The sequence below is a fragment of the Peromyscus californicus genome, unplaced genomic scaffold (genome assembly GCF_007827085.1).
Source record: "Peromyscus californicus insignis strain IS unplaced genomic scaffold, ASM782708v3 Scaffold_16__1_contigs__length_79575227, whole genome shotgun sequence".
NCBI classification, from domain to species: Eukaryota; Metazoa; Chordata; class Mammalia; order Rodentia; family Cricetidae; genus Peromyscus; species Peromyscus californicus.
This window is the reverse complement of record NW_026294458.1, coordinates 71,258,864-71,284,698: the sequence shown is the minus strand read 5'-3', so window position 1 is coordinate 71,284,698 and position 25,835 is coordinate 71,258,864. Positions and strand designations below refer to the sequence as shown.

At 46.3% G+C, this 25,835-nt stretch overlaps 1 protein-coding gene across 1 annotated transcript; it reads right to left on the bottom strand.

Annotated features, from left to right (window-relative positions):
• Nucleotides 1-1,393: 1,393 nt before the first annotated feature.
• Nucleotides 1,394-7,755, bottom strand: Sod1 (superoxide dismutase 1). The gene is made up of 5 exons (XM_052741110.1): nt 7,558-7,755; nt 5,404-5,500; nt 3,504-3,573; nt 2,653-2,770; nt 1,394-1,588 (listed from the first exon to the last, which is right to left on the bottom strand). Exons 1-5 carry the CDS (start codon nt 7,627-7,629, stop codon nt 1,481-1,483), a joined length of 465 nt encoding a protein of 154 aa, XP_052597070.1. The 5' UTR covers nt 7,630-7,755; the 3' UTR covers nt 1,394-1,480.
• Between the last annotated feature and the right edge of the window lie 18,080 nt (nt 7,756-25,835).

The window sequence follows — 25,835 nt, the reverse complement described above, 5'->3', positions numbered from 1 at the left end:
GTAAATGTGATTTTAAAACCACAGGATGCTAAGTTAAGCAAAAAAAATTCCTAAACTGGCTTAGCGTTAGGGTACCGAGTTCTTTTTTGTATGGTATCACTTGAGTTTAAATGCAAGGTCTTTGTGATGATGGGGGAACTCGCTTGTAGCTAGCAATTCAGGTTTTAGTTTTATGCTGATCCTACTTAGATTTTTAAGTTCTTGCTCTAGTATACTTGTGGGAAGGAAAAAACACACCTGATTATCCAGTGCCCAGATTTCAAGGACAGACTTAAATCTCCAACTAAAACTACTGAGAAATGAACCACTAAACAATACAGCTGGTTTGTGATTACAGCAGATGTTTCATCTCTGCATTTGAATCATCCCACACATCAAAGCTACTTTTAAGGAAATCTGTGACGTATTATTTACCTCAAACTTCAACATAACCACTTATGAACACTTCCCATGAGCAGTTTTAAAACTTGGAAACACCAAAATTTATCCTTTTCCAATTTAGCAATCCCCCAGTGACCTGTGTTTGAAAAATTATGATTATGAATGAACAGGACTATGGCTTACACCCGATTTGTCAGAAATATTTCAGTTGAATGAACTATTCCAGATAGTCACAAGTCAGTTAGGTTAGTGTTTCCTTTAAAAGGGAGTTTTTCTTAGGTACATATGTATTAAGAGATACTCGATTTCATTAACTTGTGCTGTAAAAGTCAGGATTTAGTCAGAACCTCCAGTCAAATTTGGTTTCATCTCCCCTCCCCCCGCCCCATGCTGCCATGTTTTTCCAGAGCACCAAAATAGATGGTGCCAGCTTTCCTTGGAGAGTAGGCACTAAATTAACTTGGGCTAGCTGAGGCTATATGTTTACCTTTTATGAGTTCAATGCAAGTGGCTAAAGGGCTTTTTCTTCAATTATGACATCTAAGTGTAACATTTTTATTTTAAAATAAAGTAGTTAGGTACTCTGAATCTAAATGGAGAGCTTTAGGTAATTTCTCTGAAGCTACTAACAAAAGGCAGCAAGTTTTCTAAGATCAAATTCAGTTTGGGCTACCACAATCAAGGCCAGGCATACATTTTGATGGTATCACATAAAACACTTTCAAAACCCAGTACTATGAAAATTAGCATCACTGAGTCTGCTGCTGATATAAGGGCTGACTTCGAATTTTTACTTATATACATTAATAGGCTCAAAAAGTGTCACACATGTTTACTCACAGGCTTGAATGAGAATTAATTTGAGTTTAATATCCATGTGTAATTAAGTCTGGCAAAACAGAGACACATGGAAACCGGTTTTAGTTTAGTGAGTTATAAAACTATACACATCTTCCGAACATTATCAGTTCTCATTACAAGTCCTTAAAGCAATCAAAGAGGAGTCACACAGTTACATTTTTAATATTACAGTTTAATGGTTTTCTCTCTAGTTTAGCAGGATGGCAGATGACCTGAGACTCGGCCACACAGGGAATGTTTACTGGGCAATCCCAATCACGCCACAAGCCAAGCGGCTCCCGGCGTTTCCAGTCTTTGTACTCTCATCATTTCCACCTTTGCCCAGGTCATCTTCTTTCTCGTGGACCTTTGAAAGGAATTGACAACATTTAGCTTTGGGCAATCAAGTAATTAGTACCTCTTCCTGGCAATACCACAAACATTTAGAAGGACCATTTACATTACAAAATGTTCCAATCTATTATTAAATAAATAAGCTAACATTTATGCTAGCATTTAAGAGCAGACAACTAAGCTTTTCCTTGCTAGTAGCAAAGACACATTACCATTAAAAGCTAGGTAAATGTTGCATTTATGCTAGCATTTAAGAGCAGACAACTAAGCTTTTCCTTGCTAGTAGCAAAAACACATTACCATTAAAAGCTAGGTAAATGTTGCTGTTTCTAAATGAAATATTAAGGACCCAAGTGACTGTAACGGGCCACATGCTGACTTTAGCCTCACACATACACACCCCAAATTTTTTTGCTATTAAAAATCTCACGTCAGTGAACTATAGGCCTACAAATAAGAGGCAGTCCTAAATATCTTTATTTAGCAACAAGACTTTAAATTTTATTTTTAGAACATTTATAAATGACTGTTCTGCTTCACCAATAGGGCTGAAGAAAATTCTAAGGATAAAGGGTCAACTGAAAGGAAGTGCCTACTGAAAAGGTAGCTGCCCGAGGTGGGCAAGAGCCTTTACTACTTGTTCTGCATGAACCAGATTCAGCTCCCGAGGGTAACTTGGGAAGACGGCTCCCATATGGTAACCAAGCGATGATAACCTACAGACTTGAATACTGACATCCATCGCAGATTTTACACTCAACGAAATGTTTAACTGTAAGGGGGGCAATCATGGCAAGAAAATCTGGCTGTTTTAAACTAAAGACTACTGTTTCTTCTACTTAGACCCAGTCTGATCAAATGTAACCTTCTTTCTACTGCATCTCAGCAGAACAGTGTTCTTAACTGACCTAGGCAAATTAATTCTTCACTATCATATCCAATAAAACCTTTTTTCCTATTCTGAACTCTTACAGTTTATGTGATTCTTTAATAACTAGTTTGACCATCATCAAGTCATGGAAAGGTATATAACCATGTTAGAAGAAATCCTATATATGTTCTTATATGAAAACTTACCACCATTGTTCGGCCAATGACGGAATGCTCTCCTATGAGTGAGATCATAGGATCTTCAATGGCCACATTGGCCACACCATCCTTTCCAGCAGTCACATTGCCCAGGTCTCCAACATGCCTAACAGAACAGCATCAAGCGGATAAGCACTGATGACTACTTCATTCACATTAGCAGAGTTCAAGAGCTACATTAACATCTTGACTAAGGCAAATACATATCAGTGGATTAATAGGTGCACATATCAAATCTGACCACTTCTCCAGACTGACAAAGATCTGGAAACATTTTAAAACAGGTAGCTAGGAAACCCTGAACACACAGTTTAAGTTTAGAAGTATGCTCTGAGAAGAGTCACGGTCTGTCTGGGCTATATTCTCATTTCCGGGACTGTGGCAAAGGATGAACTCGGCTCTTGAGTTAGCATACTTATTAGCCAAGCTTTGCTCCCAGGCCTCCAGTATAAAATCAAGCCAGTCTTTACATTTCGGACTTTCCTGAGAGATTGAACATATACATGGGGTCTCAACTAGCTTTCATTATCTATCTGCATTAGTGTCTTATTACACAATGATTTACTTTGCTAGTGACTAACAGTACTGTTATCCTTGACATTTTCTGTATTGATTCCTTTGGGCACTTGTATTAGTTCATCTTCAATAAATGCTACAAAACTAAATCACATTAAGAGTCCCCATTTGTCAACTCCTTTACCCAAAATAAACCATTCCAGCACTTGTGGATAGGGAAGCTATGAAGTGAAAGAAAATACAAAAGCAGAGATAGGGAGACCACTGGGTTCTGTCTCACAGGTGGCCTCTCCACCATCATGCATATGGAGCATGCTGCTCACCTCTCTTGATCCGCTGGTCCGCCATGTTTCTTGGAGTGAGGATTGAAATGAGGACCTGCACTGGTACAGCCTATCCACCAGAAACCAGCAGTTAGATTATGAAGCAAACGCCTGTATGTAACAACATGAGCATTCTCACAATTTCCAACACAGCAAACACTGGCCTGGTGTGTGCTGGGGTGATAGAAACAAGAAGCAACATGTGGTATAAAGAGCAGGGGTGTATAACCTTATAGTCTCAAGCTACCTTCTTTCTCTAGGCTGTCACTTTTCCTTTTGTTTTTGAGACAAAGTCTCACTATTACAGCTCAGGATACCTGCAACTTGTGATCCTCCTGCCTCAGCCTTCCAAGTGCTAGGAACATGGAGTGTCATACCATGCTGGCTCTGACTCCTTGCTTTAAAGTGGAGCAGATGTGATCTTCAATGGCTCTTCTGAAGTCCCTCATTTAAAGATCTTGGCTTTACAGAAAGTGGCATACCTTTTTGACAAAAACACTTGTCTTTCAAGACCATGTGCCATCAAGCAGTTCATCCATCTAGCCTTTACTTGGGGCAAGTAGCCTGTTAAATGGAACCTTATGCCTAAGGGCCAAGGCTGCTGCCCTACACAACTCAAGGGGTGTAACCAGTATTACAGGTATTCTCGTGGGCCAACACAACCATAACAATGCAGGAAGTCCTTTCATGCAGGGCTTTCCATTGTTTACAGCCTCTACCCAGGCCCAGAGAATAAGTACAGGGCATTCAGAAAGGAGTTTAGCAAATCAAAGCTATCAGCAGAGGCAGAGCAACTTGGGGGAATTTTAGTTAATTATCAGAATGGATCAAATTTGATCATAAGTAACTGTGGACCAAATTGTGCCACATTACACACAGGTTCTAACAGTACATGCCATAACCCAGCACACACAAGACTTAAAGGACAAGTTCAGAGACTGGTCTGGAATACACCACAAGTTCCAGACCAGCCTGGGCTGTGTGGAGAAGGGAGGGAGGCAAGAGAAGAGAGGCCAGGAGGGAGGAGGAAAAGCTCTCATGAATGGGGCTCTTCTTACAAGTGTGTGAATAAAATTCAGATCATTACTCTCATGTGGCAAAGATCACTAAATGCAATTTGACCCACCACATTTTGCTGACTTGATTCTACTCCCAAATTGAGAAAATACACCTTATTCTAAGCACCTTCAGTTCTCATCACTTCTGTCCCATGATGCCCCTCATGCCAAGGCTTGGGGCTGTTTCCAGACACTGTGCCTAAAACACCCACCCTCAACCCCAGCTCCAAACACCTCAAAGAATTACCCCAAGTAAGCAGAAGCCCGGTTTTTTTTTTAAATGCCAAATGCTGTTTATTGAAGGAGGGAAGAGGTCTTAAATACAGGCTTACAGCACAATGGGAGAACCCTGGAGGGCAAGGAGCCCGATTTTTTTTGTTTCTGTGTTTTAAACTCAAGCCACTATGACAATTAAAAAAAAAAATCAACTCCTTCACACCTAAGGATTCAAACACACTTTTTTTTTTTTTAAAGATTTACTTATTTATTATGTATACAAGGTTCTGCCTGCATTTATGCTTGCAGGCCAGAAGAGGGCACCAGATCTCATTACAGATGGTTGTGAGCCACCATATGGTTGCTGGGAATTGAACTCAGGACCTCTGGAAGAACAGCCAGTGCTCTTAACCGCTAAGCCATCTCTCCAGCCCCTCAAACACACTTTTTATGGCTACTTTCCTCAAGGTTGACCTAAGTGGTTATTTTAACTTAATCTTTAAAAAGAAATAAAGGAAAAAGAAAATTTTATTCTTTTTTAACCATTAACAGTTGAGTCTCGGCTCAGTCCCATTTGTTTTACTGGTCAGCCAGGTACAGACGGTCACTAGCCAGCATAGACCTACCTTGTGTATTATCCCCAAACTGATGAACATGGAACCCATGTTGGCCTTCAGTCAATCCTGTAATTTGTCCTGACACCACAACTGGTTCACCACTTGCCTTTATTTAAAAATAAAGAAATAAAATTAAGGCATTAAGTCTGAGTACAATGCTTCTGAACAAAGGAAATTGCTAGTTCACACCTTTACCCTTCACAGTAAAAGGCACAAAAGCCCCCCCCCCAAAAAAAACCAAACAAAAAACTGTCCAAATTCTAGTGCACCACTCCCCACAGGGTGACTAGCAGCTTAGCTCTAGGCCTCCCTCCCTATCAATCTTCTCATAACACTTGCTGCCAGAGGCCATGCTGGCAGGCTCCCGGACTGAAGAGCATTTAAAAAGCACCTAACAGAACAACAGAATTAGGAGGGCCACTAGATGTCAGGCCTAGGGAACAGATGGGCACTGCACTCACTGTGTCTGGCTTGACTCTTACAGAAATGCACACTGGCTACCCCAGGACCCTGGTTCTCCACCCAGCACCCAGGGATGTTCATCAGCTCCCTCATTTTTATTTAGTAGCCAGAAAATATCATGTCCTACTGCCTGAGGGGGTCCACCTGGGTCTAACCAGAGCTACTTTAAAAAAAAAACAAAACTCATTAGGCATTCAAATCTAGAGAACTTCCCACTTGTCAAAAAGAAAGGACAATAACAATACTACAGAGAGTAAAGAGGTCACGGCAGTATCATCCGCCACCATCCCGGCAGCGTGCTGTCATGTCACATCCAAAATTCAAATCAGTATAGCTCCAGATTGTAACAACAGAGAGAAAATGCAAGAAGCGACTGCAACGATTAGAACACACACGCTGAGACCTTTCTTTTTAGCTTGTTTTTAAATCTCCAACTCCTTCAACAAAAGAAGGAACCCTGGGCAGAAATTTTTGATTCTGAAAAGTTGGCAACAGGTTAAGTCAAACAGCGCCGACAGCCAGGTTATTACAAGTGCCAATCTGGAATGTTGAACTATCCAAGGGTCTTTATCGGGTACAAAGGGCACCAGCAACACGAAGCTGCTCCGGGCTTCCCAGAAGAATCTTGCGAGCTGCTTTGGGAAGGCAGGAGATGACAGGAACCTGGACGCAGCGGGGGACCCCTAGCTGGTATTCACCTTTCTCACGGTGTGGAAAGAAGACTTTTCTCACAGTGGTGAAATTTACGTGTGAAAAAGAAGAAAAAAAAAAGACAAAAACAAAAAGCTTACACAGAGAAAGAGCAAAGTGCCTTCAAATGCCAAAGAAGCTGCCGAATCCGAGACAGGTTAAGAAAAACTAAATTCACGTTATCAGCTCTCCCTCGCATAGAGGAGACACTTGCATTCGCTCCGTTCTGTCTTCTCACATTTATGTTAAAACATTCTAGAGCGCATATCCACACTCCATTTATCAACTATCCTCTCGGGATGAAGCTAACTATAACAGAATCTTCCTGCAGATGGTAACCTCCCTACGGCTCTGGACCCGCTCTCAGCACAATGATCTTCCCTGTGACGCATGTGTCTCTGCAGTATTACTGACAATATTTTTTCGAAAATATACTTCTCCATGAGCTTCAAAACGGGCTCAGAAACTCGCGGCCCTAGAAAACACCCACGATCGGGTGGGTGTCTTTCGGGAGCTTGGAGAGAAGAAAAAAAGCAACGGCCATCCCTTTCCTTTTTCACCCTTGCGGCCCGACCCTGACCTAGTACAGAACGGCCCAGGAGGTTGTTTTCCCAAAAAAAAAACGCCCCAAACGTGGCTGCCCGAGTCCGGTTCGTCACCAGCACTGGCCAATCTTTTGAAAACATACTCAGCCGGTGGCCACGGGGCGCTGAGCCCGTGGGACAGGGACAGCGGACAGCGGATGCCGAGAGGGCTCGCTCGGGCGGGCCGGGCCGCCCGGGGGCGCGGAAAGTGACCGGCCCGGGAGGCCCCGCGGCGGCGGCGGCGGCGCCCCGGCCGGCCTCCCTCCCTCCCTCCCCCGCGCCCAGCCCCTGCCCGAGGCCGCGGTGACTCAGCACCTAGCGGGGCGCAGGCCGCGGCGGGGGCGTGGCGGGCTCCCCTACAGGTGCGCGGCCTGCGCCCCGGGCCCCGATCCCCGCGCCCCCGGGCTCCCGGGCCCCCGGGCCTTGCCTTCTGCTCGAAGTGGATGGTGCCCTTCACCGGGCCGTCGCCCTTCAGCACGCACACGGCCTTCATCGCCATGCTTCGCGAGGAGACGGCGCGGCGGCCTCGGGAACCTGGAGAGGGCGAGAAGTTTAAAAAAAAAAAAAAAAGAAAAAAAAGAAAACCCGGTAACAGCGGAAGGTGCCGCAGGAAACGCCGCCGCAAGCCCAGGCCTCGCCGCCGCCCCGCGCGGACCTTTTATAGGCCCGGGCCTGGCCACGCCCACCCTGGCACGGAACCAATCGACACCCGCGGGCGCGGGCTCCGCCCACCCTCCGCGGAGCGCCTTGGCCGCGGGGCGCGCGGCGGGGCGGGGCGGGGCCGCGGGGGAGCGCGGGAGCGCGGCGGCGGGGAAGAAAGTTCCAGAGAGGAGGCGGCGCGGGAGCGCCGGCCGCTGTGGTCTCGTGAAGGTGACCGCCGCGCAGTCGCCCTGGAAACCGAGGAGGCGAGGCCTGCCTGCGTGGTCGGAAGCCACCCGGCGTGTGAGCGACTGGGGTGAGCGCGCCTCCGCTGCGCTGTGAAAGTCGGGGTGCGCCACGATGGGTTACCTGTGCAGAGCCCCGTGCCCTGTCTCCAGACGCGCCTGTCTCTCTCGTCAGTTTTCTAAGTCCTTGGCTCGTATCGCATTGCTGCCTTTGTTTTTGTTTCCGGTCCCAGGCCAGGAGGGGACTGGACCGACCTCCCACGTGAGAGACAAGCGCTCCACCGCCTAGCCACATCCTTCTTTGTACTGTTTGTTGTTTTCCAGACGGGGTTTCTCTGTGTAACAGTCTTGGCTGCCCTGGAACTTTCTTTGTAGCCCAGGCTGGCCTCGAACTCACTGAGGGGTCTGCCTGCCTCGGCCTCCCGAGTGCTGGGAGTAAAGGCATGTGCCTGGCTGCTTCTTTTTTTTTTAAAGACAGAATCTCACATTTTGTGGTGGCGCACACCTTTAATCCCAGCACTTGGGAGGCAGAGGCAGGTGAATCTCTGTGATTTCGAGGCCAGCCTGGTCTACATAGTAAACCCTGGCTGTCCTGGAACTCACTCTGTAGACCAGGCTGGCTTTGAACTCACTGAGATCTGCCTGCCTCGGCCTCCCAAGCGCTGGGAGTAAAGGCGTGCGCCACCACTACCCGGTGTCTTCTTTTTGAGATAAGGATTGAACTTGAATTTGAGATCCTGCTGCGTCAGTATCCCCCATAACTAGGATTACGTGTCCGCCCCACCATTCCCAGCTAAGTTCTGTATTCTCTTGCCCATCTGACGGGTCTCTACTTCAGACACCAAATGGCCACTGAGTAGCTCTCAGGAATGGCCTGTGCTCTACTCTGGCTTCAAGCCATGCACTGGAGGACAGGATGCCTCATGAAGTCATTTTTAATACCTCCACACAACAGGTGAAACGTAGTGTTTCAAGGGAAATGTTTCTAAAATGTCATGGAATGAGCAAAGGACTTTTGAAATGTCTGGAAAGGAATATAGGAGTCCCTGTAGCTAAGAAGCGGGCCTCAATAAGAGAGAGCGGATTCTTAGCTAGAGTTCATTTCTTTTTAAGATTGCAACCTCCCTGGTCTCCCAAGAGCTTATACAGACATCTACATTTCCTGCTACACTCGGGAGGCTGGATTTAGTTCTGAGAATGGCAGAATACCACAACCTTAACTCCAGGCCAGGGTGAAACAAAGAGAGAGGCTTATTTGGCTACATTGGGATCCACCTATCTGTGGAGACCCTTGGGCTCTGCTGTGTGACTTTTCCCAGGGAGTCTTATTACTATTTCCACAGAGTACTAACAAACCAAAGAAATGATAATTGCGCCCAAACCCAATATGGTGAGCAAACGAGTTTATTGGGGTTCCTTACCAGAGCGTAGGTGACCCAGACAACTACACCACAGAAGATCCTCCCTCTTCCAGCGGTTACCAACCGCTCACCTACCTTCAGACAGGGTGGGGCCTCGTGAGCCTCCCTCCACTCCTTCCACAAGTAAATATTAACTGGTCGGATCTCCTGAAGGCCTGAGAGGAGCAGTCACAGCTGCTCCCATTCGAGACAGTGACCGCCACATCCAACTCAGAGGAAACAGGCTCACAGCAGGCCCTGATGCGTCCTCCACTGAGAGATTCCCTGCTCACATTCCCTCTTGAGGCACTCCATGCATGCTTTGTCATCCTTCATCAACACATCCTGCCCCATAGGGGCCATGCTTAAAACTACCTTAAAACCGTTGTGGAATGAGTTTGTGTGAGATAAAAGTATGGTACACATATCTGTGATTTCAGTAGTTATCCGTATTCTCCAGATAACTTGCATGTATACCGAAGAGTTAGTTACATAAGCACAAATCCCAGCCAAAGGGCCTTTGCCCAAAGCCAGACTTTCTCTGGGTTCCAGGAAGTTAGAGTTGGATTTCAGGTCATTGTAAACTTGTGGAGAAAGCAGGCCACGGGTACAAAGGGCCTCCCTCAAACGATGATTATCACTCTTGAAACACTCAGGTGAGGCTGGAGTGGTCTCTTGGTTGGCTCCTGGGAAGCCAGGCGAGGGCTTCCTGTTCCACAGGATTAGAGGAGTTAAACTGCCTTCCCAGGACCTGCACAAAGGGGTCCCCAGCAGAGGTAGAGAGTGAAAAGTTTCTGCACCCCGATAAGCCTCTCAGCCAATGAAGCAATCCAAATTAGACCGAATTAGAAAAAGCCTTGGTTTAATGGGTAAAGTGTTCCTGAGTGATTCTCCACCACCACCACCACCACCCGAGGAGACGGGGTCGAGAGACCAAAAAAATCATGTGTCTGATTTCTGGGGGGCAGTTTAAATACCCTATGGGAGTAGTCTTTAGCATCCCTGGAGGAGGAGCCATGGACTTTCTGAGGGGCAGGGCCTGGGCAGACAGGTGGGGCTTCCACTAGAACATCCCAGACTCTTTGGGTGTATGGTGCCAGGGTGCCAGGGGCTGAGGTGGACCTTCTACCAGAGCATCCCAGACTCCTTAGGTATAGGGGCACTGTTCAAGACTGGCTACTTCCTGCAGGCATGGGGCAACGTGGGGAAGGGGAGAGTCGGGAGTTGGTGGGCAAACATTCAGCAGGAGGTGTGAGTGAAGGAGCATCCGGTTAATTGTCATCCTGGAGACCTCAGGCATCTGTTTCTGATTACTGGACTTTAATACTTTGATAGCTGGACCTTGGTGGTCAGCCTCAGGAGGAGGAAGTGGTCTATAGTGGAACAGACCTTGGGGGCTAGCTTCAGGAATGTAACCTAACGGGTTTTAGCAAGGCAGCGGGGCTGGGGAGGAGGGCCAGGTCTGCCAGAGCCATGCCTGCCACACTCAAGCTGGCCAGAGCTAGGGCACAAACTAGACAGTCAACCGTGGCATTAGTCCTACCTGCATACATTTAAATGTAAACAATTGTTAAAAACAAACAAGCCTAAGCAACTAAAAATAAGCATGAACTCTAAGATTAGACCCAAGAGGCTTGACGTATCTGAGACATTTTTGAAAGCTGGCAATGGGGGAAGCAAAATGAATTTACATTGTTAAGCAGGAATAAGCAGCCTGAATTAGCAGTTTACAATTGAATTGAGAGCCAGATGGGCAGTTAGGCATCTTGGCAGTGAAGCATGTTAAAGGCTCTCTGTTCCGATGGCCCAGTTTGGTTTCAGACTCTCAGGAGCCCCTGCATCATCCTGGATCAAGTGTCAGTCAAAAGCACCAGGGTGGAGCAGTGGTCAGCCTGACTGCACAGCAGAGTCACCGTAGGAGCTTAGGCCTCACTAAATGAAAAGTTGGTTCTGTGTATTTGTGTTATCAATGTGCATGACATTGCTGTAAGGTAGATCAGAAACTGTCACTGGAAACGGAAACAGCGAAAGGAAGTTACCAATGATTATCACCAGAAACAGGCCGCCACTCCTGGCACCTTCTTTGCCTGTGTATGTGTGTAGGGTGCACACATGCCACATCTCGGGTGTGGAGGACACGGGACAGCTTTGTGGTGTGGGTTCTCTTCTACCTTTACATGGGTCGTGAGGATAGAACTCAGGTCAACAAGCGTTGCTCATCACACATGAAAAATAAACTTTTATGTGATTAGGCAAGCATAAAGCAATTTCAGTCACAAGTGCCCAAAGACAGTTCCTTACTGACAGAGGTAAAGCCACCATAAGCAGTTAGCAGGGACAGCGTGAGTATGTTTACCTGTGAGGACAATTACTCCATATATCATGTGTGGGTAGAAAGAGATGGGGTGAGGCTGCAGAGAAGCCTTTGGGGAGACATGATAAGTTAGGGCCTTGTCCTTAAACCATTACTGGGAGAAAGGCAGAGATAATACCACTGGAACCTCATGCCAACAACCTGTGGATATGCAGGGTGAGGGAGACGGGCTATGTACTAAGGAGAATGGATTTAGGAATAGAGGTTTAATTGATAATATACACATATGGTATGTAAGATGCCTAAAATCACCAAGCTAGGAGAGTCCATCTGGACCCTTGTCTGAGCCCCACATCATTTCTAAGTCTGGGCAATATATCAGACGTACCAAGTCTGCCATTCCCTTTAGGGGACATAATTTGCTTCATCATCTACCACATCAGTGTTAGGAACCAACTGAATGCCAATTGTGTCACTTTGTTTTTGTAGTTTTAGTGGTCTCTAGAGCAGTGATCCACCAACTTTAGTGTGAATCAGAGTACAGGTGGGAAGCCGGTGAGGTGGCTCAGGGGGTAAACGCTTGCAGTCAAGCCTGACAGCCCAAGTTCAATCCTCAGAACTCATATGATGGAATGCAAGCTGTCCTCTGACCCTCACACACATGCCCTGGCATATGTGCCCACACACATACACACATGGAGCGAGTCTTTCTCTGTACCTCCAGCTCCCAAATAAGGACACAGAGACTTATTATTAATGATGAAAGCTCGGCCTAGCTTAAGCTTGTTCCTAACCTAGTTCTTATAACTTAAATTAACCCACATTTTAAATCTATGTTCTTCCATGAGGCTGTTTCTTCATTTTCATACTGTTCATCCTGCTCCCTCTGCATCTGGCTCATAACTCGGCCTTTCTTTTTCCCAGAGTTCTCTCTGTCTGGAAGTCCCACCTATACTCTCCTATCTAGCTTTTGACTGCTCAGCTTTTTATTACACCAATCACAACATTACATCTTCACACAGTGTACAAATACCCCACAAAACACACACACACACACACACACACACACACACACACACACACACTAATTTTTTTGTTGTTTTGTTGTTTTTTGAGACAGGGTTTCTCCGTGTAGCTTTGCGCCTTTCCTGGAACTCAATCTGTAGACCAGGCTGGCCTCGAACTCACAGAGATCTTCCTGGCTCTGCCTCCCAAGTGCTGGGATTAAAGGCATGCGCCACCACCGCCCGGCACACACTAATTTTTTAAAAGAGCCTAGATGGAAGGCTTGTGAAAACATAAATTGCATGATCAGTAATCATCAGGGAATACAAATCAATCCACAATGAGTGATTCCCTCATACCTGTTAGGATGGTTGTTCTCAAAGGGCCAAGAACTCTTCTACATTGTTGGTGGGAATGATTATAGAAAACAGTATTAATTCTCTGAGTTTGAGGCTGTCCTGGTCTATAGACCAAGTTCCGGGAAAGCCAGAGCTACACAGAGAAACCCTGTCTCAAAACACCAAAAAGAAAGAAAACAGTATTTGCAGTATTACCATATAGCTCAGCAATCCCGCTGCTGTAGTCGGCAGTTTTCCTGAGTCCCGCCCGGTCCTGCAGCCGCTCGGTCCCAAGAAAACACACAGAGGCTTATATTAATCACTAACTGTATGGCCTATGGCTTCAGCTTCTTGCTAGCTAGCTCTTTCATCTTAAATTAACCCATTCCTATTAATCTATATGTTGCCACATGGCCATGGCATTACCAGTCTGCTGGCATTTTGTTGCTCCTTTGGCAGCAGGCTGGCATCTCTCCTGACTCCACCCCTCTTCATCTCTGTTTTCAGTTTGAATGTACCACCTGACCTTGTTCTGCCTTGCCATTGGCCAAACAGCTTTATCTATCAACCAATGAGAGCAACACATATTCACAGCATACAGAAAGACATCCCACAGTACTTCCCCATTTCTGTCTAATCAGAAAGGAAGTTTTTAATTTTAACTTGGCAAAGTTATATATAACAAAACAATTATCAAGTAAGAATTACAGTTATAATATCTAGTCTATTTGTATTTGGTAAAATTAAAGAAAATATCATTTATCCTATATTTGTGAGTCTGAAGTTTTATATCTTACTTACCTTTTATCATAACTAAGGAAAATTATAATTATCTAGTCTTCAACTCCATCAAAGACCTGAGAAGGAAAATAACATTACCTGAGAAAACAGAAAGTGCAAATAAGCAATATCTGAAAAATTGTGAGAATATACAGAAACATCTGGCAGCCTGGAGAGTCACCTAAATATTCTCAGCACCATTGGGGCATCTATTTTGGCAATAGGCCTAGAATATCTGACAAACCATTTTTAGAAGTAGGAATTTTGAAAGACCATCTTACCCTGTCTTGGCAGAGTTCAGTAGTTGCTTTTCCTTGTGTCCCACTCATCCAGAAAGGACAGCACTTGTATTGTCAGCAGCCGAGGCAAGGGCAGTTCTTTGCCCAGAAAGCCAGTTTGTGCCAAGAAGAAGACAAACTTCCATATGGAGTGTCTTTGAAGCCTAACATTCTCTCGGGAGTAGATTGGTGCTGCCAGGAGCAATCATGTCTCATGTCAGCAGAATTCTAAGTTATCAAAACATTTAAATGCCATATTCTCTAGGTCTATGAAGTGTTTGAATATTACCTGTCTATCTGACATGTGTTTCTGTACATCTGGAAAACTTAACTAGCATAACTTAGATATGACAATCATGGGTGATTATTAATCTATAAATCTTATCTACATAAATAACCTAAGGACTAAGGCTTTACATATCAAGGTAAACAGTCTATATACAGATGTATAGAATAAGGACAATGACCTCAAAATTGTGATAGTATACAAAATATCTTAAACAGAGGTAGAAATGTATAGTGCAATATGATTACAATATCCTAAATATGTATCAATATACAAAATATCCTAAGCAGAGGTAGAACATATAGACAATATGGCAAATGTAATTTTACATTTGTATCAATATACAAAATATTTCAGATAGGAGTAGGAACATTTGTACAATATGACAGTTATAGTTTTGAATTTGTATCAATGTACAAATTATCTTAAATAGGAGTAGAAAAATAGTTTGCATTTATATCAATATACAAGAATCCATATCAGTGCAAATTATCTAAGGCTGATAGTTTGCTAAATTAGTTTGCTTGTAGAGACAATATTCTTCCTTAATATACTATACATGTCCATTCCCCTTTTTTCTTTTCCAGATAAGAATCCTGAGTCTATGGTGATATTTTATTTGTGCTGAAATGTGATTTTATTTGTATGTTAATAAATAAAGTTGCCTGGGGATCATAGCTAAGAGCAAGCCATTTGGCAGAAGTCTGGAGGTGATGGCTCATGCCCTTAATCTGATCACATGGCAGGCAGAATCTCTGTGTGTTCAAGGACACAGCCAAGAGTGACCCGAACCTTTAATCTCAGTATGAACCATAGAGACCTGGAGGTCTATATAGACAGGCAGTGACGAGAAAGTGATGTGGTTGGGTTTAGAACCAACGAGAAGGCAGAACAGAAAGGCAATAAAAGTACAGGACACAGGAAGAAGGTCCCTCTCTCAGGAGAAGGACAGCAGCAAGTGGTAAGATAAAGTGGTCTTAGCTCTTGGCTACAGCTCTGATCTCTGGACTTTTAACTCTTTATTTGGCTGTGTTTCTTATTTAATAAGGCCATTTAGAATTACATCTACATGAGTCTAAGTTTTTTTGTCCAGCCCCAACCCTATAACAACTTAAGAATTATGGGTTGCCGGGCAGTGGTGTGCACGCCTTTAATCCCAGCACTTGGGAGGCAGAGCCAGGCTGATCTCTGTGAGTTCAAGGCGAGCCTGGTCTACAGAGTGAGATCTAGGAAAGGCACAAAGCTACACAGAGAAACCCTGTCTCAAAAACAAAACAAAACAAAACAAACCCCAAAAAACAAAAAACCCAAAAAAAAAGAATTATGGGTTAATTTAAGTGTATGAGCTAATTAGTAATAAGCCCAGCCAGCTCAGTCGGTAGAGCATGAGACTCTTAATCTCAGTGTTCTGGGTTCATGCCCCATGTTGGGCACCAGTTGTAGCTGGAGAAGGTCCCACCTGGCCCCACAGTCCTGCAGTCTCTTATAAAATAATCACTCAGAGGTTTAATATTAATTGCAAACTGTATGGTCTATGGCTCAAGCTTCTTGCTAGGTAGCTCAACCCATTTCTATTAATCTACGTCTTGCCACGTAGCTTTGTGGCTTACAGGTACTTTCACATCTTGCTTCTCCTGGTGGCAGCTCACAGCATCCCTCTCACTCTCCTTTCTTCTCCTGTATCTTCAGTGCGAATGTAACAGTAACACCTAACCTTATTCTGCCTCACCATTGGCCAAACAGTTTTATTTATCAACCAATCAGAGCAACACATAATCACAGCATACAGAAAGACATCCCACTGCACTCTGCCATTATGTTCTCCATGGAAATTAACTTAGTTTGTCATGGAGATATCTTTGCTCCCAGGTTTGATGCACATATACTGGCAAAGATACTGAAAAAACCTGCATGTCCACTGGGGGATGGTTGAAGGGATAAAGAACCTCTGGTAGATATCTCCCTCTCCCTACCCCCCCACCTAGAATGCTGCTCAGTTATAGGAATGAAAATACTGCAATACTAGACAGTGCAGTCAGCCTGCAGGACACTGTGCTAAGTGCAAGTGGCTACACAATGAAAGAAGAATAAGTTCATGGTCTGTCTTAGTGTTCTTCTTGCTGTGAAGAGACACCATGACCATGGCAACTCTTATAAAGGAAAACATTTCATTGGGGCTGACTTATAGTCTCAGAGGTTTAGTCCATTATCAGCATGGCAGCATGCAGGCAGACATGGTGCTGGAGAAGGAACTGAGAGTTTTACATCTTGATCCATAGGCAACAGAAGGAGAAACTATGTGCCCAACTAGGTGTAACTTGAGCATATATGAGACCTCAAAACCCGCCCCTCAGTAACACACTTCCTCCAAGTCCACACCTACTTCACCAAGGCCACACCTCCTAATAGTGCCACTCCCTGTGGGCCAAGGATTCAAACACATGAGACTGTGGGGGCTGTACCTATTTAAACCGCCACATGGTCTTAGTCATATGTGCAACCTAAAAGTCATTATAAGCATGGTGGTGGTTATTTGTAATCCCAATGCTCAAGAGACTGAGGCAGGCGGATTGGATTCTAGGCTGGCCTTGACCACAGAGTAAGTCTGTCTTAAGAAAAAAAGAAAATGTTAATAAATAAGCACTCAGACAGATAGAAAAATAGTAAAGCAGTGGTTGCCAGATGTGGCCAGCATTCCAGCTTTCCTGCCCTGCTCCAACAGCATGCTGCTAATGTCAGCAGGAAGTAGTCACAGAGAAGATTACATTGCCCCTTATCATTTATTATCAACAAAAAGGCTGGGGTGTTAGGTTTCAAACCCAGGGACACATGGCTGAGGTGTCTATTCAACATAACCTGGTTTCCCTGAAATCCCTCAGTCCTTACCTGTTACAGGGCTCTCCTGGCTGGCACCCTGCCCCTTCCCCTAAACTTCTCCAGCCCAGGGGCTGGACTGCCCTCCTGCAGCTGCCCTCCCTGTATACTAACCATTTGATTACCTGGTTCCTTCCACCTCACCTTGGGGCCTCCTGGCTGCTGCACTTTGCTCCCCTCCCCCCCAACCCCCCAGCCACACCCACCCCCGTCTCCTCACATGGTTCCGGGTCATGTCTACTCTGAACTCTCCCAGATATCTCTGCCTCTGGCTATGCTCTCCCTTTTGTCTACAGTAAACCTGCACTCTACCTAGGAGCAGTCATGTTCCTTTCCCTTTTATTTCTTTTTTTCATTCAATGGCGAGTCAGGGAAGAGAGATGTAGGCTAAAGGGCACATCTTGGACTTGCAGTCTGACAGGCCTGTCATTAAGATAAGACTGATGACAACGTAAGGACTGGGATTAATGCTTTCAAAGTCTCACGGGTGACGATTTCACAAATTGAAAACTGCCGGTCAGGTTGAGACAAAGGGCACAAAAAGAAACTGGTGATTTGAATGAGAAATGTACCACCGTAGACTCAGGCATTTAAACCCTTGGTTTCCAATTGGTGGTACTTAGGTGGTGCAGCCTTGTGGGGCAGTTAGAACACCCGGCTGGGCTTTGAGATTGTATAGCCTTGTCCTGTTTCTAGTTAGTGCTCTGTTTGTACTCCTGCAGCCATGCCTGCTGCCTGCTGCCAAGCCTCCCCAGCATCATGAACTCTTATCCCTCTAGAACCATAAGCCAAGATAAATTCTCTCTCAAAGTTGTCTTTGACCATGGTATTTTTTTTCATTTTTCTTTATTAAGAAATTTTCTACTCACTCCACATGCTTTCCACAGGACCCCCCTCCTCTCTCCTCCCACCCCCCTGCCCTCTTTCCCAAGCCACCCTGCATCCCCACATCCCCCAAATCGAGGTCTCCCATGGGGAGTCAGCAGAGCCCAGCACACTGAGCCTAGGCAGGTCCAAGCCCCTTTCCACTGCACCAAGGCTGCGCAAGGTGTCACACCACAGGCACTGGGTTCCAGAAGCCTGCCCATAGACCAGGGACAGATCCCGATCCCCCTGCCTGGGCGCCCCCCAAACAGTTCGAGCCAAACAACCGTCTTGCGTATACAGAGGGCCTAGTCCAGTCCCATGGGGGCTCCACAGCCACCAGTCCACAGTTCATGGGCTTCCACTAGTGTGGCCGGTCATCTCTGCACGTCCTCCCATCATGATCTCGATGTCCCTCACCTGCAGCTAACAGAGAAAGACCCTAGGAGGGACACATGGAGGATGTGAAGGAGAAGTGGATGAGATCTACATGAGTGGACTGGGTGTGGGGGGGTGGCAGAGGGTGAGGAGTAGGGGATGAGAACATAGGGAAATGGGAGGGTTAAGCTGGAACAGGGACAGAGTGGGAGGGCAGGGAGGAAGATACCATGATAGATGAGGACATCATGGGAATAGGAAGAGGCAGGGTGCTGGGGAGGCTCTCAGGAATCCACAAGGTTGACCCCACCTTGGTCTGCTGGCAGTGGTCCAGAGGGTGCCTGGACTGGTCTACTCTGATGGCCAGCCTAGCAAATAACCTAGCTGTCATCATAGAGCCTTTGTCCAGTGACAGATGGAGGCAGATGCAGAGATCCACGGCCAGGCACCAGGCTGAGTTCCGGGAATCCAATTGACGAGAGAGAGGTGACCATGGTATTTCATCATGGCAACAGAAAAGTAGCTAATACAGACACATTCTGTTTGATATCATTACGTTACCCCAAGGTTAATCAGGCCACATGCTTTTTCAAATACGGTGGTTCCCTCTTACCCACTAGAGCTACACTCCAAGCCTCTCAGTGGATGGATACTTGAGGTTATGAGTAATACCAGCCCCCTATACACTATTTTATCCTATGCATGTATATAATAAGATTTAACTTATAAATTAGTCACAGAAAGAGGTTAACAATTACTAATAACAAATTAGATTATAATAAGTGTTATGTGAATAAGATTTCTTCTTTCTCAGAATATCTTGCACTTTATTCTTTTTGCCTAAGAATCACTTTGTGGCTTCATCTGTTTACTTTTTTCCCTCCAGGGCTTGGGCTCAAAACCTGGTCTTCCTTGCACATCCTTGGCCTCTACCCTGATCCACACCCCAATACGCTTTGTGCCTTCTCTTCACATTCAGGTTTCTGGCTTCACTCTCTCACAGTTTGAGTCAAGGTCAGTAATGACTGATTGAAAACAGTCGCTAGGAGAACTTGGCTCTGAATCTGTTAGCAGTGACAGCTGCTAAGTGACTGCACCACAGATACAACACGCATGGACTGGACCAAGGGATGATTCATGTCCTTGGGGGGCAGAATGAGGCCTGTCCTTTCATGCTAAAGAATGGTTATTCCTGGAATTTCCTATTTGGTATTCTAGACTTCACTTGACCAACAGTAACTGGAACCTTGGGAAGCAAAACTGCAAATCAGGGCAACTGATCTTCAGATCCTCTGTTACAGGACCACACTGGGACCCAGCAGTGGAACCCACGCTTAGCGAGAGGGAGGCCCTGAGTTCTATCCCAAACACAAAAATAGTCTCCAATGGCACTTCTTCATAAGAAAGGTAAGTCTATGTGATTGAACAGTGTAACCAGATTTCCATTGCATGTGGTCAGGAGTAACTTCTCAGTAACCGAGAGGACAAGCCACCAAAGGAATTTTAGCAGAGAAGTGCGTGATGATAATTGCTTTTCTGTTTAGAGAGAAGGATATTGTTGATTACACACACACACACACACACACACACACACACACACACACACGTGTGTGTGTGTGTGGCTCCACCCCCAGAGGGTTGTTCGTGTTTTTGAAATTTTGTTAACATATAATTTACTTATCATAAAATTCACCATTGTAAGTGTAGGCATTTTGTTTGTTTGTTTTGTTTTATTTTTAGTAAATTCATATGGCTGCCTTCTACCAAAAAGGTATTTTTAAAACATTTCGCCAGCACAAGTTTCTTCATGCTTAATCCGTTCTCCCTCCCCAAGCCCCAGGCAACTCATGATCTGCCCCTTCAAAAGATCCTCCAGCTTTGTCTTGTCCTGGCGAACTCCCCACCCTATGGCTGGAGGAGGGTGGAGACGTTACCAGCAAGAACCTCTAAGACCTTTCTCACCGTTGTCTGGGATGTGGTTATTTGGTTTTAGAAACAGGGTCTCTCTACACAGCCCTGGCTGTCCTGGAACTCGCTCTGTAGACCAGGCTGGCCTCACAGAGATCCACCTGCCTCTGCCTCCTGAGTGCCAGGGTTAAAGCCTTGTGCCACTATGCCTGGCATGTGTGTGTGTGTGTGTGTGTGTGTGTGTGTGTGAGTGTGAGTGTGTGTGTGTGTGTGTGTGTGTGTGTGTGTGTGTGTGTGTTGTTGTTGTTGTTGTTGGCTTTTATTTTGGTATTTTTGTTTTGTTTTCTTTCTTTTTTTAATTAATTAATGTTTTAATATTTCACTGTTACTTGTTTAAATGGCCTTTTGAAGATGGCTGACTGAGCCTGGCACACCCGGCTTTTTAGGGTTTCCAGGACCCAGGCTCTGATCTTAACAACTCCAGTGACAAGGAGATCTAGGCACCCCAGGGTCTCCTAGTCCCCTCACATCCTCTCATTGTACTGCACATGCTCACAGTATCCCTAGAAACATTCCTGAGGAGGCTGCACTTAGACCGCACAGCCTCTCTCCCAACCTCTGTCCTCAGTGGACAGTCCTCTGCCTCCCAGATAACTCTGTCCTCAGTGGACAGTCCTCTGCCTCCCAGATACCTCTGTCCTCAGTGGACAGTCCTCTGCCTCCCAGATACCTCTGTCCTCAGTGGACAGTCCTCTGCCTCCCAGATACCTCTGTCCTCAGTGGACAGTCCTCTGCCTCCCAGATACCTCTGTCCTCAGTGGACAGTCCTCTGCCTCCCAGATACCTCTGTCCTCAGTGGACAGTCCTCTGCCTCCCAGATACCTCTGTCCTCAGTGGACAGTCCTCTGCCTCCCAGCTGCCTCTGTCCTCAGTGGACAGTCCTCTGCCTCCCAGATACCTCTGTCCTCAGTGGACAGTCCTCTGCCTCCCAGCTGCCTCTGTCCTCAGTGGACAGTCCTCTGCCTCCCAGCTGCCTCTGTCCTCAGTGGACAGTCCTCTGCCTCCCAGCTGCCTCTGTCCTCAGTGGACAGTCCTCTGCCTCCCAGATACCTCTGTCCTCAGTGGACAGTCCTCTGCCTCCCAGCTGCCTCTGTCCTCAGTGGACAGTCCTCTGCCTCCCAGCTGCCTCTGTCCTCAGTGGACAGTCCTCTGCCTCCCAGATACCTCTGTCCTCAGTGGACAGTCCTCTGCCTCCCAGCTGCCTCTGTCCTCAGTGGACAGTCCTCTGCCTCCCAGATACCTCTGTCCTCAGTGGACAGTCCTCTGCCTCCCTGCTGCCTCTGTCCTCAGTGGACAGTCCTCTGCCTCCCAGATACCTCTGTCCTCAGTGGACAGTCCTCTGCCTCCCTGCTGCCTCTGTCCTCGGTGGACAGTCCTCTGCCTCCCTGCTGCCTCTGTCCTCGGTGGACAGTCCTCTGCCTCCCAGATACCTCTGTCCTCAGTGGACAGTCCTCTGCCTCCCAGATAACTCTGTCCTCAGTGGACAGTCCTCTGCCTCCCTGCTGCCTCTGTCCTCAGTGGACAGTCCTCTGCCTCCCTGCTGCCTCTGTCCTCGGTGGACAGTCCTCTGCCTCCCTGCTGCCTCTGTCCTCAGTGGACAGTCCTCTGCCTCCCAGCTGCCTGCTGCTTTCTCCTTTCCCACTGCTGCGGAGGCGAGGCCCCAAGGGGGAAGCCATGTCCTAGGCACGTGGTGCTGTCACCGTCGTGATGGCTCTGCAGCAGAGCAGCTGGCCCAGCCCTGGCCTGCAGCAGTGTTGGCTTCAGTGGGACTGCCCCTACATCTGTCACCTGAGGTTCTGACCATTTGCCTCCATCACCAGATCCCACCTCTTTGCCCACCCCCAGCCTTCTACCAGTCAACAGAGCATTTTCATATCCTCACAGGGTCCCTCAAGATGTTAGGTTGGGGGGCACAGGCCAGGTGGTGCTCCCAGACTTGCCTGTCTTCACACCTTCCTCCACTCGCACCTGCCCTGTCACCGGTTACCAGGTTGAGCCATTTCCACATGGAGCTGCCCCCAGACCTTTGCTTCTTTCCCACCTCTACTGTATACTGTATTCCCCGAGTGCCCCTGAAGTTCTCGAGATCCTCTGTTACTGTTTCTCTCGCTCTCAGAACTCCACCAAGAGGGAAGGGAGGACCCACCCGGCTCAGACCACATGCGTCCTCTATGGCTGTCTTCTTTAGGGTGTTGCACCTTTCTATCCAGAGGACTTCAAAGTTACCAGCTTCAGAATGCACAGCAGGTGACTGGGCCGTCACCGCAGCTTCTGACTGGTGGCTCCAGGAGTGAGAGACTAGAATCTGCGGATTTCTAGTGAGTTTCCAGGAGCTGCTGCTGTGGGGCCACTCTCAAAGAGATAGTGCTCTACCGTAGCCCTGACTTCTTTTTGATCTTGTGATTGTTTTCACTCTGACTACTTGGTAGCATATTGTAGTAAATTCGTTATAGTAAAATTCATTGTTTTCTTCCCCTTTCATTTTCCTCTTTTCGTGTTGAGGGTAAGCTGGGAGTTTCATGCATTCCAAGCCTTTACTCTTCCACTGAGCAATGTCCCCAGCCCCACTGTGGAATTTAATGATCCTTTTAAAAAGAAAGCTAACTCTGGATTTGGAAATCTAAAAGAATTTAGAAATCTTTGATCAATAAAAGATAGGGTGTGGTGATTTGAATGAGAAATGCTCCTCATAGACCCAGATATTTGAATCCTTGCTCCCCGGTTGGGGTGCTGTTTGGAGAGCTGTAGGTGATGCCGCATGGAGAAAGGATGTCCTGGGGGGAGGGTTTGAGATTGTATAGTCCTTTGCTTTGAGCTCCCCAGCTGCCATGCCTCTACCTCACCGTGATGGACTCTTACCCTCTGGAACCATTGGCCAAAATAAACTCCTTCTTCTAGAAGCCGCCTTGCTCGTGGGGTTTTATCACTGCAGCGGAGAAGTAACTACTACTGAGGTAAGGTGACTCTACAATTCATTGTCCAAACTGCGACTTTTGAGGGTCACACGGGCTGCTCTTGATGGTCATTCATGTTCGTTCATTCCCAGTGTGGATGGCACCATCCCAGGTCAGGCAAGCTGTCTGGTCCCCTCACGGGTTTTTGTTTTTTGGGTTTTTTTTTTTTTTGGTTTTTCGAGACAGGGTTTCTCTGTGTAGCTTTGCGCCTGTCCTGGATCTCACTCTGTAGTCCAGGCTGGCCTCGAACTCACAGAGATCCGCCTGGCTCTGCCTCCCGAGTGCTGGGATTAAAGGCGTGCACCACCACCGCCCGGCATTTTTTTTTTTAAATTTTTTATGATTTATTTAGTTATTACATATACAGTGCTCTGTCTGCATGTATGCTTTCAGGCCAGAAGAGGGCACCAGATCTCATTATAGATGGTTGTGAGCCACCATGTGGTTGCTGGGAATTGAACTCAATCAAGACCTCTGGTAGAACAGCCAGTGCTCTTAACCTCTGAGCCATCTCTCCAGCCCCCCACCTCATGTTAAGGCCTAAGAAAATCACGTTTGGCACTCAAGAGTAGTTAGCTTTTTGTCCTGGGAGTGAGTACTCCTTTTTTGGAACACGAATTAAACTTGGAAGTGGAAGCCGGACTGTAGTAGCACACCCCTTTAATCCCAGCACTTGGGAGGCAGAGGTGGGTGGATCTCTGTGAGTTCCAGATAAATAAATAAATAAATAAATAAATAAATAAATAAATAAATAAACAAACAAACAAACAAACAAAGCAAAGCAAAAACTTTGAAGTGGAAAGGTACCAGAGAGTATGACATAAAAAAGCACAAAAATTTAGTATTTTTGTAACATCATTTCATTGTACACATTTGGAGTTATCCACCTGTTGCCCAGAGACTCTAACACCAGGAAACACAGAGTGAAGCCAGTCTGCGTTCTTCTGACATAAGCCCCCACCATCTCTACTGGAAATCAGCCTGTGCTGCACCCCTTGGTGTCTTTTGATGGCATGCCCACAGCAGCTCTTCTCATGTGAAATGGCAGCTGCAGCTGCAGCTGCACAGGGCACCGGTGGTGTCCCATCTGTCTTGTTCGTTCACATCGGTCTAGCTTCTCGTTCCATCCATCATCCACAGAGCTGCATGAAGTTCATTCCTTGCCCTTGTCCATCATGAGGACAGCCAATCCCGTGCCATAAGGCTGCTTCCCGATGCTCTGCACCCCTCTGCTACTGGAACATGGCTGGTTTTATGCATTGGCTAGCCGTCTTCTCGGCAGCTTGACACACAGTCTCCTGGGCTCTAATCTGGGTGCATTTTAAAGGCAACATGGACAGGGTTGACTAGTTGATTAGGATGTAGGGTTCAAGAAGAAAGGAGTCCATAATAACTCCAGAATGTTGGCACAGTAGAAGAGGTTGTTAGTAATTAGGGTGGTTGAGAAAATGTAGGTAGAACAAGTTTGAGGAAAGGATGAGTTTCATTTGGAAGATAGTTAAGTTTGTAGTGTCTCTAATAAGGCCATGGTGGACCTTCCCTTTTAACGTAAGCACATTTCCCACAGACACTTGAAGTATAAAGGGTCTTTCCCATTCCAGCAGGCATTGTTTACTTCTCTGGCATCCCTTTCTGTTTGTTCCACACTGGCAGAGCTTGGGTTTTGTTTTTTTGTCTGCCCTCCTCTCCATGACTGAAGGACTTGTCCTTCTTAACCCACCACACTAATCCTGCTCTGATCACCAGCAAAGAGCTTAGTTGTGAGCTTAGCTGTGAACTTGTGACCCGCCAAACTCTGCTCCTCAAGACAGAGAACCATTTGGAAGCTTCTAGGAAATGTTCTTTTTCTTAAATGAATATAAGCAAAATGAAGTAAAATGACTTCTCCTCATGCCCTAGGGCAATGTTCTTACAGACATGATAGAAATTAACTTCAGTAAAATAAGCCAAGGATGTTGCCGCTGAAAGACACTGTCTTTCCAGCCCATTAATTAGCTGAGGTGAAGCCAGCCCTTCTATGGATGCTTTCAGGAGATAACACAGCCTATATCAGATAAGCCCCTTGGAGATAAGGTTCCTTCACTTGCTTGTGAAAGCATCCCAATTAGTACATAAAGTAAGAGGGGGGAATAATCAATGTTTGTCTGTTCTTGAATACTATAACTAGATGAGCGGAAGAGGGGATCACAAATCACAGACTGGGCAGTAGACTAAGATACCCAGTGTCTGACTGGCCAGGGGATGAGGAGGATGGTTCCAGGAATAAGGTCCTGACCTGGTGTGAGGACCTGCATAAGAAACTGCTTGTTTGGGACAGAGGTCTTTCATTTTGCTTTGCCAGAGAAGACGGGCATGTCACACTGTGCTGGCAACCATCCTAAT